This window comes from Haliaeetus albicilla, chromosome 26 (assembly GCF_947461875.1).
Source record: "Haliaeetus albicilla chromosome 26, bHalAlb1.1, whole genome shotgun sequence".
Classification (NCBI taxonomy): Eukaryota; Metazoa; Chordata; class Aves; order Accipitriformes; family Accipitridae; genus Haliaeetus; species Haliaeetus albicilla.
In genome coordinates this window covers 16,600,463-16,618,519 of record NC_091508.1, presented here as the reverse complement: position 1 = coordinate 16,618,519, position 18,057 = coordinate 16,600,463, and the positions used below count along the sequence as shown (strand labels likewise).

At 50.7% G+C, this 18,057-nt stretch overlaps 1 protein-coding gene across 1 annotated transcript in view; it reads right to left on the bottom strand.

Moving 5' to 3' along the window:
* Positions 1–18,026, bottom strand: part of PTPA (protein phosphatase 2 phosphatase activator) — a 30,356-nt gene extending 12,330 nt beyond the window's left edge. The window contains exons 1-8 of the mRNA XM_069772169.1: positions 17,875–18,026; positions 15,235–15,335; positions 13,820–13,906; positions 7,332–7,457; positions 6,454–6,571; positions 4,820–4,919; positions 3,503–3,627; positions 2,897–2,997 (exon numbers count right to left, since the gene is read on the bottom strand). Coding sequence (XP_069628270.1) covers positions 2,897–2,997; positions 3,503–3,627; positions 4,820–4,919; positions 6,454–6,571; positions 7,332–7,457; positions 13,820–13,906; positions 15,235–15,335; positions 17,875–17,899 — 783 coding nt within the window. The 5' untranslated portion in view covers positions 17,900–18,026. The remainder of the gene's footprint in view (positions 1–2,896; positions 2,998–3,502; positions 3,628–4,819; positions 4,920–6,453; positions 6,572–7,331; positions 7,458–13,819; positions 13,907–15,234; positions 15,336–17,874) is intronic.
* Positions 18,027–18,057: the final 31 nt, after the last annotated feature.

Genomic DNA, 18,057 nt, shown 5'->3' with positions numbered 1-18,057 from the left:
TGCCTGGAGCCGTGCAAGCACCTGGCACGGCCACCACCATGGCCCTTTTCACGCAGAGCATCCGGCAACGACAGCTTGGCTACAGTTTCAAACTGGGGAGGGAAAAATAAGGGGGATGAGGGGGAACAAAAAAAAAAATCATCTCCTTCCAGCCACAAAGGGCGAAGAGGGAGAGCCGGGGGGGAGAGCGAGAGGCGGCGAGCGCGCTGCAGTCCCGCAGTGACCCCAGGGGAACAGAGTGAGTCAGAGCAGCCATATTGAGCAGGAAATTACTCACAGACGCGGCGTTCCTGCCTCTCGGTTCCCAAGAGAATCGGCCTTTTGTAAATGGTTCCTCTGTCAGTGCCGGGGGGAGGGGGACGGCTGAGGCCGTGCTTTCCTGTCAGCTCCTTCCCTTCCAGCAGAAACCCGAGCCCTCCCTTCCCAAACCTCCAAATTTAGAAGCCAGATTGAAGCTGAAATTCCTGCTGCCTGCCCTGGGCCCTCAGAGGAGCATCTGGGCAATTGCACTGATCCACTGCAACAGCCGGAGCATACCCAGCACCCCTTTTCTGCACAAACACACAGAGCCCTGCCATCACTGCCATCCACAGTCTCTAGTGCAGTGGGTACCGCAGAGATGCTCCCAAATCCTCCTCATCCTTGCACCTATGGGTACCACACGCACCCTGCAGCACACTTTGGCTGGCAAGGCAGCAGCAGGGGGATAGCTCGAGTCCCAGGTGGCTCCGTAAATCTCACCCTATTCAAGAACCACATGTTCAGGTCCAAAACCACCCCACAGATTTCCCTACAGCAGGCCAGCTTATGCAAGGCTCGCTGCCATGCCTGTGAGCCGTGCAGGGTGGTGCTGCTGTAAGGAGTATACCTTGGTGGGTTCAGCCCGGACATCATCTCACTGCTACTTTAAGAGCCTGAGGTTTAAATATACACGTGGCAAACGCCACGACAGTGTATATTCATATCCCTGAAACGTCACCCAGGAGCTGAGAAAAATATCTGCTCATGAGAATATTCTCTTTGTTGAAGGAAAACAACCTACCTCAGTTGTAACTTGCTGAAACAAAACCTGCTCTCATGTCGGTAAGATGTACCAGACCTGCTATGGGAACTGTTGTGGTGCTTAACACCTTTAAAGGAGAGCTGTTTCCAGCTGACAAGCTCCAAAGAAAATAATATCGTTCATTTCTTAAAGTGTTTAATCCTTTCTATCTTTTTCCCTGCTATTTTGTTTTGTTGTTGATTTTGGAGAGAAAGCGTTTGGAGGGCACTCGAGGCTGTCTCAGCCCCCCCTAGTGGCAGTAACAGCCTTCCCAGGCATTTGGGAGAGAAAAAACAAATTTTAAAAGCAAAATCTTTACAAAAAAGAAAGAGCGCCTGCATGAAGATGGATTGAAAATACCATGCATTTGATAATCCAGGTTGTTGCCATCCCTTAGCGGCTCACGCCAGGAGGGCCCGAGAGGAGGGCTCCTTGCCACCAGGTGGCACTGAGGAACTCAGCAGAAACACCGAATTCCACGATTCTCAACAAATGTGCGGAAAAAGAAGTGAAATCACTGATTTTAAAAGCCTACTAAATAACTAACTTTCTGCAGGCAAAAGCAGAGTGACCTGAAGCAGTAGTATGGTGCTGTGTATTTGAAACTTTATGTGTCATCTGTGCACTGCAGAATTTTCTACACACATCAAGAGATGTATGTTTTTATGTTCTTAATAGGTTAGTGCACTGTCTGGATACTACAGAGGCCCAAATTAAAGTAAATCTTAGAGCATCCTTGGCTCCTGCCTTCCTGTCCTCATTTTGATCTCTTCTGCCAGCACCTCTTTACTACCTGTGGCATGATTTATCTCTGCATTAAGGGTTAAACCCTGTGAGGTGCTAAGTACCAACAAACACTACTAGATTCAGCAGGACTTGACACAGCACCTCCCCGGGGTTTGGACCAAAAGCTCTTATGAAGATTCCTACACAAAAGGCTAAATTCATATTCTGTAACTTCCATTCTCATCTAGTCACTAAATTAGAGAGGCGAGGAGGGGGGAAAAGTGAACAGAACAAAGGGGAAGCACCGAACTCTGTCCTTCAAAATTAATCCCATCAGTTCTCTCTTGCCAGAGACAAGAAATCCCTCACCACAACAGAGCATGTGGTTCTTGCTCTCCCTGCCCAGACCGTGCAGCAAGGGGGACAGTAGAAACATGGCCATATCATCCACTGCAGCTGAGGGCAGAAAGCCATGAGCTCTTTCATTGAGAAACACTGCCCGTGGTTGGCACCAAGCTGAATATCACCAGTTCCTCACCCAAGGGCTCTACAATGCCTGAGCAGAAACATGGTCCCAATAGCATTGCCAGCTGGGTAAATCTCAGCACCATCTCTGCTCTAGATTGTTTTCAAATAAGGTGCATTTAATGGGCAACTCTTTTGGTAGACTCTGGAGGAGACCAAGCTGCATGGAGGCTTAGGAGCCTGCCCTAAGCAAGGGAGGCCCAGCGCCTGCCAGGCAGCACCCAACGGCTGGAGGGAAGGGAGGTTATCTTGGCAAGCCCAGTCGTTTTGCAGCTCCTACTTCATCTTCCTTGCATACTTGCAGACACCAGCCTTCTCCATCCAAGTTCCCACTGACTGATCCAAATGATGATCCAAGATTATTTGTTTGCTCTTGTTACAACTCCCTTCAGCTGCAATCCACAACCCATCTAGCTTAATTACACTTTCTGCTCAGCATCCCTGTTCTCTGAATTCAAGGAGAGCACCTCAACCATGCAACAATGGTTCATACACACAGTTCCATGAGAGCAAACAAGCAAAGGAGGAAGAGAAAACCACAGCCAGAGCCAAGTATCTAATATCAAGAGAACTTCCCTGTGGGACAAACCTTCCAGTCCTCACCTCTGTAATGAAAAGGATGCACTCCAGGAACATGAAGTCCTTATGGTTTTCATTTACCACCTTCTCATCAACAAAGTGCCGAGGCTCCAGATTTGGATGGTCTAAAAAGAGTGAGAGACAATAGAAAGTAACCTGTATGGCACCCCCCTTCTGAGATCAAGTTCAATCAGGTCTTGTCCTGCCCCTCTTCCAGAAGAAACACGATCCTCCCATTGGAGTTCTTCAGAAGTCAGCATAGAGCTGCTCCCTTTCATCTCATCTCCCACTCCAGTGCCTCAGCCGTGAGAGCACCTGGTAAACTCCCCAGGGCAGAAAACGTGCTTTCTAGCACCAAAAACAAGACTCTCCATTTAAAAAGCTTGTAGTCATTGCAATAAACACAGATGTACTGTGCAAGGAAGCCTTCCATCTCTCAACCTAAGCAACTAGCTTTATTTGGAAAGCTGAGAAAAAAAAAAATCCAAGCCCCAAGCAAACTCTTCTACTGTATTACACACAAATCTGATATATTTGAATTTAAAAGTCAGTCCCAAGCCCCATCATCTTTGCAACCTAGACAGACAAGGCAGGGGACAGGCTGGGACACAAGAAGATTTTTATTAGTACCTATCAGCTGGGAACTGCCCCATATGAAAGGTAGAAATTGGAAGTCATCCAAGCCCCACACGCCCTGGCTGCCAGCAGGTTCCATCCTGTAGGTCTTCTGAAGTTTTCGCATCACTTCTAGGTACCTGACACCAAAGAGAGAAGGAAGGGTTAAGACAAGGCCGCCTTCCGTTTTCATTGACTTACATGAGGACAAGAACAACCAGTCTGGAGAAGGACACAACTTTATCACTTGCAAGCAGGACCCCCACATACAGCACAGTACACAGAATATATATTCAGCTCCTTTGCCACAGAAAGCAGCCTGATGGTATGTATAGTAGCAAATACAAGCACCTTTTAAAAATTGGGGTGTTTTTTACACCAAATTCACTAAGAAATCAAGTGGCAGGGGTTTATTTTATCTGCAGTGTCTTATGTTGGTGCAGATCTTTCCCCAACCCCACCGTTATCTGAAAACATTGACACTTTGCTCTCCTTCAACAACTTCCAAAAGAGCTCAGAAAGCTTTCCACCTTACAGCAACTGCTGCTTCCACTTTTCAGGTGGAAAATTAAAGCTGGAAGTACTATTGAAGGAAATTGTTTCCACACCACCAAACAGTGATACAGCTGGGATTACATCTCTGGACTCCAAACACCCATTCCACCAGTTCTATCACTACCAACTCTACCTCTTGGGCTGGAAACACATCTAGAACAGCAGTGGAGGCCTGCCAGTTTCATAGATGGTTTTGCGTTTTTTCTTTTTTAATGCCTGAAGAGATGTTAGATCCTCTGATCAGATACTCCTGTCTATTACAAAGCACATAGCTTCACCCACATACCTCTGCAGAGCTCAGTAACTTGTGCTCAGCTAAGGTAACTTTCCAGAAAGACACTCAGCCTCTAACAGACAAGGTGCTATCACCTCTTTTGGAGACAGTTATGATGGGTCACCATACAGTCCATTAAAAAGTACATCTGCCTCCTAATTTTGCCTAAGTTTGTCTTCAGTTTTCCCATTCTGCCCTTTTTCCCTAGGCCAGCAAGCCATTCAGCACTCACGTTCTCTAATTATGTACACGTCTTTGTAGAAGACCCTTGATTTGCCCAGCTCACACCCCAGGAGACTGCTCTTAAAATTTCTTACTCTCACATGGGTGCAGATGAGTGGAAGAAAGGGGGCACAATAAGCCCAGACTACAGGAGGAGTCTGGCATACAGAACAGGCAATAACACCTCACACATCTCAGACAGCTGAAAGGGGACAGACACTGTCAGGGACCTGCCCCCAAACAGCCCAGTGGTTCCAGCCTTTCTCCTTCCATTACCTCACCTGTTAAATACTTTAAAGACGATGGCCATCTGGTCATCCACTCTGAGCACACCGATTTTGCAGAGGCAGCAGAGAAAGGCTGCAAATGCAGCTTCGTGCCCTAGAGTTAAAAGACATAAAGAGGCATGACACTGGTGTCTCTAGTCCCCAGGACAACCTTTCTGTGGACACACAACAGCTCTTCAGAAATCACAGCAGTCACAGTCCCATCTCAAGAGCCCCAACCCTATTACCCCTATTTAACGCCATGAGCTGACAATATTTCATCCCCATGCAGCACCCACCCAAAGTATATCTTCTAGACATTCATAAGGTGATTATTAACTTTGAGAAAAGACAACTTTTTGAGGAAAAACAGCTCCAACACTGGGCATGCTGGGAGCAAGGCAGGGCCTTCCCCAGGAGCTTGGCACAGCAGGGGAAGTGGAGCACCACAGAGTCATCTGCTTGGGGGATGCGAGAGAACCTCACATCTGCAAGTAAACAGATTTCCTCCCGCTTCAAAAATATCTCCGTGTTGGAAGGATGCAGATCCCATGACGCTGCCAGAAACAGTCTGTCCCAGAAGGTACTGGGATCTCAAGCTGAGCCTCTGCAGCTTGGTCCTCCAGCTAATATCAAGGAAAAGAAATAACCAGCAAACCCAGAAATGTCTTTTAGTGGAAAGGACCACAGAAGAAGGCAGAGTACAAAATCAGCAGCTCCACGCTATGAAGAAGCGCAGCTCCCAGTGTAGGAACAAAGTGCATGTATGGACTAGCCACTGTGAGCTAGGACATAGGCCTCTGGCTTGGGACACACAGGAGGGGAGGAAAGGCTGAATTTCCTTCCCTGAGCTGACAAAACCCCAGCCAGTGGGTCTCTTTCCAAAGACAACATCTCCCCCTGGTGCCGGCGAGCCGCAGCTTTCCTGGCAAGCACTGCACAGCCTCCAGCTCTTCATCCTTTTACCCACGTCCTCCTCTTCCTCTCCTTGCCCAGGTCCAAAGACACATTTCCTTGCACCCACAGCGTCCTGCTCTCCTGCCTTTTGGTGAGGGAACACCTGTCCTCCAGACAGAGGAGCAGAGCATGTAGATGATTCTGGATTTAGGTCTAATTGAAGCCAGTGTGGTTACTTGAACCTGCAATTCAGTACCTCCTTAGGTGCAAAACGCTTCTACCTTCAGATTTCAAAGTCACTCTGTAAGCAGTGATGTCACTTCTAGGGAGCACCAGACCTCAAGACACCTCCCGCTGGACACGAACTTGGTTCCCACTCCAATTCCAATTCAAGCAATTGTATTTTATCCCCCTAAACTGCCTATAGCAGATCAGCAGGTACAAGACTGCTGTATGCAGTAAAGCAGCTCCTACAGCTTATTCCAGAACAGCTTGCACAGCTCGGTTCACAGTTCCTGGGATGACACATGAAAACGGTGTCATAGCTCTAGCACAGCCCTGCTCCTAGCCCCAGCTCTCTCAGTCATAGCCCACACAGGACATAGGGGTGAGGAGGCCCTAGAAGGAAGGCGTTTTTTTCAAGCTGGCACTAAAAATAGTGGCAATAACATATTTAAATAAATGCAACACCAGGCTCCAAAGGGTCACTACCACAGGGAGCCCAGCCTTGGCCAGCATGCATGCCCAGCTACCTGTGCCATAGTCAATGCGGGTGGAGTTCCCCACGGACTCCTTCAGGTACACGGCCACTTCTGGTGCAGCATCAGCCAAATGCTTGGGAATCACTGTTGCGACCAACTTTTCTGCTTCCTGAAAGACACAAAAGACTCCCTCAAGTGAATGCAGATCTGTCACAGTCCCCAGGAACAGGTCACCCTCTGCTCAGACACTGTTACAGAGTGGGAGCTGCAATGGTGCACTCCTACAATGGCCAGACCCAGCATGACAGAGGAGCAAATTCTCCTGTTGAAGAAGTCATCTCCAGAGGTGGAGCAATCCAGGGAGAGCTTGTCCTAACACTTATCCAGGCCACACGCATCCTGCAGGAAAAAAAAGCTTCACCATCCAAGTACATCAACGCAGTTACCCACCGAGTCACCTCCAGGACAAAAGCATTAACAGAGCAGACCACCTGCAAGCTCATTGCTGCTGGGGCTGTGCCTGCACCACCTCCAGAGCTCAGTGCAGGGCAAGTGCTCTGAGCTGAAGGAAGTCAGTTTCACAACCTTCCTGATTTTCTGTATCACCCATCAGCTAGAAGACACAGTGGGGAGTTACAGAGCACAGGAGTTCCTTGGGCTTGGAGGGCCCTCATGGCTCATCCAGGACTTGGGAGACCCAGCCAAGAGCATTTACATGGACCATATGCTCTCATAAGAGGAGAAGACAGCACCAGATCAGGGGTAGAGTGATGCATATCAAGAGGTGGATCCTTCACAGCTTATCTGATCAATTCCTCTGTAGGCTGTTCAGCTGCCACACAATGACAGAGCCATTCTGCTACACCCGCTGGGCACACTGCCCTTCTGTAGGAGCTGTGTGTAACACTACATGTGAAAGACATGCTCACCTGGTCTAGTTTGGCATACCAGGTCCTGAAGGCTTTGTTCCCAAAGCGAGAAGGTTGATCCACTGGCGGGGTTTCATCAATCCATCTGTCAAGGGTGTTCAGAAGAGCCACCAGCTTCTCAATGGGCTACAAAGAAAATGAGGGGTCACGGTGACATAAAACAGAGCAGTCCCTCAGGCTCCGACATCTCTGCCCTGGATTGGAGTCATTAAAGCCAACACCATCCTTCCCAAGGGCGGCAAGCAGAAACACAATGTGGCAACCCTCCCCGAAATGCAGAGGGGCCGCAGAAGCCATCCTTCCCCTCAGAAGATCAGTCCAGTACAAAGCCCAGCCCGAGGCAGGCTCTCCAGTCGCCCAGACAGTCTTTCATGAGCTGTAACAGCACTATGCTCTAAACCCTCTGGAAGAAGAGCTACAGCAAGCTGTAGGGCATAGAGGACTGAGAAGCAAGAAAGTGCTACACAATTCAGGGATCTCCAACACAAAACTCAGGCTCTGCATCTTGAGGGTCCTGTGTCCCCCGACAGGACACAGCACAGCACTTACTGTATATCCTCACCAGTGGCTGATGATGTGATTTAGAGGCCCTTCTCAAGGCCTCTAATCTTTGTCCTGAAGTGTCTCTTAGGAGCCAGGATTAGCAGTGATAGTGTTAGCATTTGTACAGCACCCAGCGCAGCAGGGCCAAATCACAAGTCAACCTTCTCAGCGTGATTTGTGTTGCTTCAAACTCATACCAGCCAGACTGCCACAGCAGCTCCAACCCAGGGATAGCCACTGCACGTGGCTATCTAGGTGTATTGGGTTTGCGTGGCAAGGTTTTGGTAGCCGGGGGGGGTTACAGGGGTGGCTTCTGTGAGAAGCTGCCAGAAGCTTCCCCTATGTCTGACAGAGCCAATGCCAGCCAGCTCCAAGATGGACCCACTGCTGGCCAAGGCTGAGTCCATCAGCGACGGGGGTAGTGTCTCTGTGATAACATATTTAAGAAGGGAAAAAAGTTGCTCTGGCACAGAAACTGCAGCCAGAGAGAGGAGTGAGAACATGTAGGAGAGACAACCCTGCAGACCCCCAGGTCAGTGAAGAAGGAGGGGGAGGAGGTGCTCCAGGTGCTGGAGCAGAGATTCCCCTGCAGCCCGTGGGGAAGACCATGGTGAGGCAGGCTGTCCCCCTGCAGCCCATGGAGGTCCACAGTGGAGCAGATCTCCACCTGCAGCCCCAGGAGGACCCCATGCCAGAGCAGGTGGATGTCCAAAGGAGGCTGTGACCCCATGGGAAGCCCACGCTGGAGCAGGCTCCTGGCAGGACCTGTGGCCCCATGGAGAGAGGAGCCCATGGAGCAGGTTTGCTGGCAGGACTTGTGACCCCGTGGGGGACCCACGCTGGAGCAGTGCGCTCCTGAAGGACTGCACTCTGTGGAAGGGACCCATGCTGGAGCAGTTTGTGAAGAAGTGCAGCCTGTGGAAAGGACTCACATTGGAGAAGTTCATGGAGAACTGTCTCCTGTGGGAGGGACCCCACACTGGAGCAGGGGAGGAGCGAGGAGTCCTCCCCCTGAGGAGGAAGGAGCGGCAGAGACAACATGTGATGAACTGACCGTAACCCCCATTCCCCATCCCCATGCGCCGCTGAGGGGGGGTAGGTATTCGGGAGTGAAGCTGTGCCCGGGAAGAAGGGAGGGGTGGGGGGAAGGTGTTTTAAGATTTGGGTTTATTTCTCATTACCCTACTCTGGTTTGATTGGCAATAAATTAAGTTAATTTTCCCCAAGCCAAGTCTGTTTTACCTGTGACGGTAATTGGTTGAGTGATCTCTCCCTGTCCTTATCTCGACCCACAAGCCTTTTGTTATATTTTCTCTTCCCTGTCTAGCTGAGGCAGAGAGTGATAGAGCAGCTGCGTGATTGCTGGCTGGGGTTAAACCACAACAGTGGGGGAAGAGGTAGGCTGGTTTGCCCACCAGTGGCCTCATCAGAGCAAGCATGAGAAGCTGTCAGTTCTCACAGAAATGTCTCAATACAGACACAAAGCTGATGGGAAGACAACAGCAACAGCAAGACAACAGAGCCATCTTTCTTATACCTAGTGCTGGAAGGAGAAAATGAGGAACCTGCGCAGGAGGTGGCACTGCTGTGGCCATGAAGGAAAAGAAGGCAGGTGCAACAGGCGATACAGCATGATGTCTCAAGCTGTACTGTTAGGACCAGGGCTGTCCAATGCATGCAACCTCCTCCATGCCTTGCTCATACAGCTGGGGAACGGCTACACCCCACGCACCAAGAGGCAACACCATAGGCAGCACTTTAAGCAGCTCCAGTTTTAGGAGGCTCTGCCGACAACTGGTCAAGCCTGCCAGAGGCTCTGGAATCCTCCTCGCCTGACTCCAACCAGCCAGAGAGCCATCAGCCGCCACAGCAGCTGGCCAGGCCCCGGGCAATGTAGGCTCCTCTGTCTCGAGAGGGGATTCCTCCTTCAAGGGGACAAAGAGGACAGCAGAAGCAGCGGCTGGTTTGACTTTGCTGGAGGCATCGACCATGTGAAGCTGGCTGGTCTCCTGGGCTGTGGTTCAATTCTTCACGCTGCCTGCCGGGAGGACAAGAAAACAGCCGAGCCCAGCAAGTTTCCAGCCCTTGAAGTGCCACTCGAAGAGGGCGGGTGGAGAGACAGGCATGGCAGAGCTGTGCTGCCGCTGAACCAGCTGCACATCACTCCCGATGCTCTCCACTCCCAGAAGGAAGGGTCTCATGGCAGATACAGCCTTCTACAGACAGCAGCTCCCAAGGTATCATGCCGAGGACATGGTGGGATCAGCCAGTGGGAAGCAGGATCGGGCAGAGGAGTATCCACCCACCCCACAGGACCTTGACACTTGGCCAGTGAGCCAGGCTAGAGGCTGGGATAGAGGACAAGACCTGAGCGCACCAGGAACACAAGACCCGAGTGCCAAGGGACACGGGGGGTTCAGAAGCTCTGGGTGCCCTGGTGAGGCTGCAAGCTGGAGCCACTAACGGACAAGTGCCCCAGATTCAAGTGGACTGAGGCAGCATGACACACTCTGCCTTCAGCTCCCCGCTGCCCAAAATGCTGCAGAAACCTGGCATCTCCCCACTGCACTGGGCCAGATTTGGACTCAGCTCTACTCCTTCCTGGCTACTGCATTCCCCTCCAATTAAGCAACAGCGTCCCCAGCACTGGGTTGCGTTAAATAATTAAATCGTGCTGGTGATTTATCCGCCGGCACCAGCAGCTCATTATGAGCAGCCACTGTATTTCAAACCCCTCTCAGCAAGCACTCAGTGCTGCATGGATAAATGGCTGGCAAGGACTGGCTCCTTCCCCCTCCCCAGATCTGCCTGCAGGCCTTGGGGAGCACGAGAGTCAAATCTCCCCTTCCCCACTCACTTGCTTTAAAGGGATTAAAAAGCCTAGCCCCACTGAACACGGGAGAGCAGGACCCAGCTGCCAGCTCAGCCATGCCAGTAAATAATTGAAGAGATGCGGCTCGTTTTGGGCTCAAGGCCCTTTGAAAAGGGGGTTACTAGGAAGCAGCTTCCCATTGTCCAGCAGAGGAAACTCGTGCATCCAGGGCTGACCCCAGTGGGGGAGAAGGAGGGGAAGAGCAGAGCTTACGGGAACACAACCATCAGCACCACTGCAGCCTTGTTTTGCTTGGCTGCGTTTTTCAGCTCTATTTTTGCTTTACCTTTCCAGTGATCAAAGCAAGGGCAGCCTCCCCCCTGCTCTCCTTGCTCTTCTCATTGTGCTGATTTTGCATCCCCTTGACCCTGAGTCTGCCATCGGTCCCAAAGGCAAACCACAGAGCCTCCTGCAGAGCAGAGACCTGTCAGCATCTCTCAAGAGCAGGGGCCAGGCAGACGGAGGTGCTGAGAAGGCATCACAGCAGCCAGAGCTGCCCACGGGGACCAAGACTGTCCCTCTGGGCTCCTTAGGCCTTGTCAGAGGGGGGACCTGCTAAAATCAGGGCATTTGCTTCTTCCCCCACTTCCCTCCTGGAACCAGAGCAAGTCACAAGGCCAGCCAATTTCCCCCAGCGCAGCAAACTGTTTGAAGGGAAGGACTGCTCCTTGCATAGCCAAAATTAACCTCCTCCTTGCTGCACTGCTCCTCTGATCAAAGTCACAGCTTTGAAAAACTGCTCCAGGCTGCAGCCCCAGCAGTTGCTGCATGGATCCCCACGTGAAAAGCACTCCTTCCAGGAGGAGAAGGCAGGTCACAGCCTATCAGTCATACAACATAGTGCCAGACATAGTGTCTACACCAGAGCCCTAAACAACAGCTCAGCTATCACTACATGTCAGATGCCTCCAGCAAAACCCCAGACAGCTCCATGCAATTTTTCAGTAAGAGCAGAGCAAGCTCAGCAAGTCTCAGAAGGGGTTCAGCCCCCAAAGGATCCAGCTCTCGCTCCGGCAGACAGTTTGGTATCGACACATGCTACTCTGGAAACCATTAAGCTGTCTCTTTCAAAGCAGAGTAGACCATACTTTCTTTTTTTTCCCGCAGCAAAGCAATACCAGTAAGTTGTAGAGAGGATATGTATTCAGCAGAAAGGATTCCAGGAGGTCATTTGCCAAAGGATGGCGTCCCCAGCATTTGATCAGGGAAGAAGATGGGATGGCACAAAAGCATATCAGCAGCAGGTACGGCAAAAGAGAAGAAAGCAGAGCAGAGATGCAAGCAGAGGCCACAAGGGGCTGAGCCTTTAAAAGCACAGATAAGCAGTTTGATCTACAAATGAACTCGCGTGAACAGGCAACCTCATCAACAAGGCAACCCTGGGGATGCTCCACCTGTGCCTCAAGTCACAAGCTTCTGCTCTCCTCAGTGCAAGGGGAACAAGGCAAGTTCCCTGCTACTTCCCCAAGCAGTCGGGATCGTGTCTCTTGTTTGTCACCTGGACTGGGACCATGGATGGAAAATATTCACTCCAAGAGGCATCTGCTGCACAGACGCAGCCCTCATACAGCTTTTCCTAGATAGCTGACAGCTCAAAGTAGGTGGCAGAAGAGGGTTTCTCCCCTCCCCTTTGTTTTGCTCATTTTTAATGCTTTGTTTTCCTACAACTGCTCTGTGAATGACTGGGAATGAGCGAGATCATGACAGAGACAAAACTCAAAAGTGAAATGCAAACAGTGGAAAGCAAGAGCAGCATTTGACAGCAGTTTCTACTGAACTGAAGGAACAAAAGGTGGACACAAAGCCTGTTAGGGAGGGACTCATTATCCCTGATGCCCCCCATGAACTACAAGCAAGTTTCTCATTCACACACTGGCTCCTAGAAGGGAAGGCTGGCCTTAACATGCCTGCTTCAAACATAAATGACTAGGTTAAAGATCATTGTAGGCTGCCTTCCCATCCCAGAATCAAGCTGTAAACACAGACCCTGCTTCCCATTCTGCCTAGATCTTTTTAGGCTATTCCCAGCTTTCTTGGACAGCCGTGATAAGTTTGAACAGTAAAAACATAGCCAAGAATCTCCCCATTGCAATGCACAACAAGGGAGGGGGATCCAGCATGCGACACAGAAGCTAAGCTAGTGGCCAACATAAGCTCTGCAGATCACGGCAGCACCTGGAGAGACCTCAGGCCAACACTGAGCATGGCTGAGGCCAGGCAGTAACACCAGTGAGGATGCCTGCCCTTCCCCTCTGGCTCCAAACAATCTCACCATGCCCTGATAAAGTGAATAGGCATTAAAACTGGCCACAGCAGCAGACAGAACCGGGTGACAGTCACATTAATGCAAGGGGAAAAATAGATCCTTTCTGCTTAACACCTCAGAAGGGGTGATCCTGGCCCGCAGGCTAAACCTACCTCCCCAGCCCTCCTGCATGCTCCGTAGCCCTCAGCACAACCCTTGGTGAGGCAGGTCCACTTAATGACATGCCTTGAGCTCACATGCTGTCAAACCAGACCTCGCACAGCTCAGCTACAGTGTGGACCGAGGAGATCGGTGCTGTTAACACAGTCTGAGCAACAAGGAAGCCTAGGAACAGGGAGACAAGTGGCTTGCCCAAGGTCCTACAGAAAAGCCAGTGGGAGAACAAGAATGGTACAGACATCTCAGCCTTTTGCCTGCAACCAGGAGGGAACACCACATCTTCAAAACATCGCTGGTTGAAGCCAGACTGTGAAAACAGGGTCAAAACGTCCTTTCTGCATCCTCCTTGTCACTACCAGCTTCTCTCTACTTGTAACTTGCTTGATTTCCCATCCAGCAAGCACACACAGAGCCTCTGCATCCTGGGGCGAGGATTGCAGGCTGACATTTGCATCCCCAAGCATAACCCAACCACATTTATTCTCCCTGGCTCACAGATAAGCTGCCAACTCGTTCCTCGCCTAGGAAATATTCACTGTAGAGCCAAAAAAAAAAAAAAAAAAAAAAAAAAAAAAAAAAAGAAACCAAAAGAAAAGAAAAGAAAAAGGCAGAAAAGGAGAAACAAGGGGATCCAAACTCTTCTCCTACCTCTGAAACTTTGTATTCACAGGTCAGCTTCTTGCCCCTGACACCTTCATTCAGAGTGAGGATGAAGCCCATGTAATCTGCATATGCCTGCAAACATACCCGAGAGAGCAGGGCGTTAGTGAATACCCACGGTCTGTTTGAACAAGCAACACGGCATGGGAGCACTTGTGGACACCAAGGGAACCTTTCCCAACACACAGCACTGCTTTCTTGGAGACACCCAGGGTGCAGGGCTTGCTGTGAGGTTACTGCTATTTTTGGCAGACCTCAGAGGCAGATGGCGATTGCACCAAGAACTCTGCATCACTGTAAAAATTACAGAGAAGAGAATCCTAAAAAAGCTCGCACTCTGCCCAAAATCCTTCCCTCAGCTCCCTGCCTCCTATCAGGTCAAATTCAAACTCCTCAGCTCTGCAGAGTCTCAGCTGTGCCTAGATACCCTGCTCTGCACTGTTTTTCCCAGACCTGCGCTGTTATCTCCCCTTTCCTCCTTCTACTCTTCTCCCATGCTCATGCATGATAGAGAAGTGGGACACAGCCCAGGATCCTCACTGCTCTCCTCTTTAAACTCGCTGCTTCTGAAACATCATATCCAGTGCAGCTCCACAGCTCTAAGTCTTTGAAAACACCGGACTAGCACACTGCCACCTCTCTCTCTCTTTGGCCCCCTCTTGCACAGAAATCCTGACCAGGAGCAAGCCCTTAAATGCAGGAGGCTTAACAAAGGAAGCTGCACTCAGAGGTTTGCTTGAGACCTGGCTATAACTTAAGCTTCTCTTAAGACATCACAGATGAGTCATCAAGCAAGAACTTACTCCTAAGAGGTGGGACAAGTCTGGGCTAACACACCAATCCCTCAAACGGAGAGAGGGGAGAACCCGCCTGTTCCACCAGCTCCACACATACTGTAAACAAAAATTATCCGGCAAATTGAAGGCCTTGGCTCCAGAGCTCTTTCCAGTCCAGCAAGGTGGGAAGGCCCCAGGAACCAACCCACCCTGGAGCTATTAGAGGGCCAGGCAGCAGGACCATGTTCAGGCTGAGTTCAAACAGCACTGGTTATATCCAGTATTGATATAATGTATAGGCTAGGTAGGATGAAATAGTTACCAACTTCTCATCTAGCTTGTTGGGAGGGAGCAGTAATAATTTTTAAGCATCTCTGGTCTCCTTCAACCTCTGGGCTCTTCCTGGCTCACTCCTTTGTTGGAGCATTTGGCTGCTAGACTCCACATCTCATTGCCAAGTAATTTTCCTACAAACAGGCAGTGACTCTTCTGCTTTAAAACACAAATCAATTAATTTTCCATTACTTGCCCAAACTTGCTTTACCTCATGGCTGTTCCCAGACCAGACCTGGCTGCCACTGAAACATCATAAGCACTTACCAGTTTTCCCTGACCCCCAAGCCATACCTGAGAGCGCTTCCACTTGGCCATGTCAGAAACCATGTTTATCTCCTTTTTAGGGATCATGAAGCTCTGCTGGAGGGGAGGAGCCACCTCCTCAGAGGTGCCTGGGAGATGCAAAAAAGAGGTAAAATAGAAGCAGTGAAGAAGAAGAAATCCTCTATCTTCCTTTCTTAGAAATCAACATTCATTTCTCCGGAGACAGAAAGGAAACAAATCAATCCCAGCTTGCACTGTTATCTCACCAAGTCCTCCTCACCAAACAATATCCTCCAGATCCCCAGATAATATACTCCTAAGGACACTGCAAGGCTTCAGAACGTGGCATTACATTTGTTTTCACAACTAAAAATGCATTTTCCATCTGGACAGAGAGGCTGGTGCAGGAGATAACAAAGACAACATCCAGCTACTTTAATTATTTCTGTCTTGTGAAGACAAGCTTTAGGTCATGCTGAAGCACTGAGCTCTCCTAACAAACTAACTGTGCCTTGTTTTTAGGGTGTTACACCTAACTGCATTCCTCTAAAAAGGACAACTCCTGCAAAGACAAAGCTGGAGCAATTCAATAGATGGCAGTCCAGAGCCACAGCCCCTGGTCCAGGCAGCACAGGGGCTTGGAGGATACTGGGACACAGCCTCTTCCAGGTGGAAGCTATGAAGATCTTTTAATTTTAAAGCTCCCTCAGAGCCCAGGATGTAATATTTAATGCAAATGCAAGTTGTTAACGCATTAGAGGGGCTCTTTTCCCCAGCATCTGAATGAAGGACCCAATCCTGTTGTAAGGGTGAGCCCTACCCCGCGCTCTCCAGAGTTCTGCTCTCAGCTGGCAGCCCCACAATAGGACACTGCAGAGCCAGAAACGCTCCATGAGGTTAGAGGTAATTTGCATTGTGCTCCTACAAGTGCAACTTTTAATAGCAAGAGGTAGTGCAGCACACCACTGCTAATGTGAATTTATGAATTCTGTTAGAGCCACCCAGTTCATCCTTTTAATTCTAGAAAATCTGAAGGTATTTGTTCAGTACCAGCTACCCTGGCAATGCTTCAGCGACTGCTCTCCACACTACAGCAAGCTCAGGCACTGGGTCCCTAACATACTTCACCAAACTCCACCTCCTTAAAATATCATTAGCTGCGTTTACATAGAAAATACTAGCCAGAAGTGTCGGCAGCCTTTTCTGCAGCAGACCTGTGCTGTCTAGCAGGCAGATCAGGGAAAAAGAAATCCAAAGTCCCAGGAACAACACAGAGTCTTCTACAGACTTGTCACATAACCTTAGAAAGTCATTTAACTTCTCTGCCTTTCAAGTTCCACATCTACAGAACAAATGCAGTCTCATCAACTGCCTAGGGTGTTACAGCATTTGGTTCATTCCAACACCTAAGTTACAGTAAAACTTCCAGGTACAAGGGCAAGAGGAACAACACACGAGGAATTTAAATGAAAGACACGTGTGCCTCTCTTCTGAGAATTCAGCACACAACTCACAACGGCTCATAGCATCATAATGATGGAGCTCTTATTTTAAAAGAGCTTATAACATGAAAACAATTAAAAACTCCAGAGCAGTGGTGTAAAAAGGCAAACACTGACTTGTCCATTAATACCGGTGATACATAAAAACCAGAGATGTGACCAGGGCAGTGTCTGGCACTGGGGGATCCAGATATTAGCCCAAACTGTCTCATCACAGAACTTGTTTCATGTCTTTGTATTTGTTTCTCAACCATCACTTCTTCTGACACACACTTTGTGCATTTCCTCTTGGGGAGGAGACCATAGATACTCAAGGAAAGAAACACACTGAGGGCTGCAGGGGTTACAATATTACAAAACGAACGCATACGCAAAAGTCCAAAACCAATAATGCGATGGAGACAGGAGCATGAGGGGTTAGTTTTATGATGAAAAGCAACTTGGACAAAGGAGACACTTTTAGTCTTACTCTCATGGTGTGGGGAGGGTGAATCAAACTCAGCCACGAGACGGACCTTCTACACCGGCAAACATCACCCATCTCAGCAACGGGAAACAGAGTCACAAAACACGGGCTACAGATGACAGGGAGCCCCAACTCCAGCTGCTCCAGCAGCCTAAATCCCGACCACCTTGCCCCTGGGATGCGCAGGACGGACACGCACACCCTCGTCAGCCCTCACAGGGCAGAGGTTCCCCCCCGCCTCGTCCCCGATCCCTGCCGTGGGGCACAGATCCCTCAGGGAGCACCAGCCCAGCCCTCTCCCTCTCGGGGGGATCGGGCCCTAACCGTACCGTCAGCTTACGGCCCAGCAGGCCTCAGCCCGGAGCGGGGCCGGGCGGCCGCCGGTGCCGGGTCTCCCCACCCCACGCCACCCCACCCGGCCGAGGGTCAGGGGGCTCCAGGGCCCCTTCGTAACCTCAGCAAAGCCTCTTCCCACCTCACCCCACCACAGGCCCCGGCGCTTGCTGCCGTCACCGCGCCGCAGCCTGGGGCCCGGCGCCCCCGGCCCAAGGACCCCCGTGCAGCATGAGGCCCACCACACACCCACCCCGTACACCCTGGGCCCGGCATCCCGGCCCCGAAGAACACCCCTCAAGGGCCCCGAGCGCAGCCCCCAGCCCAGAAAGCCCCGGAGCCGCCCCCGCCCCAGCCGCCCCTCACCTGCCCGCCGTTCGCTCTCTGCCATCTTCTCGGAGCCCGGCCACCGCCGCTGCCACCCCTCACCTCTCACCTCCGGACAACGCCGAAGCCGCCGGCGGCCATCTTTGAGCAGGGCACGCCGCCCAGGCCTGTCGCTCCCGGGGCTGTCAGTAGGAGGCGTGGCCCCTCCCGGCCACCGTCGTG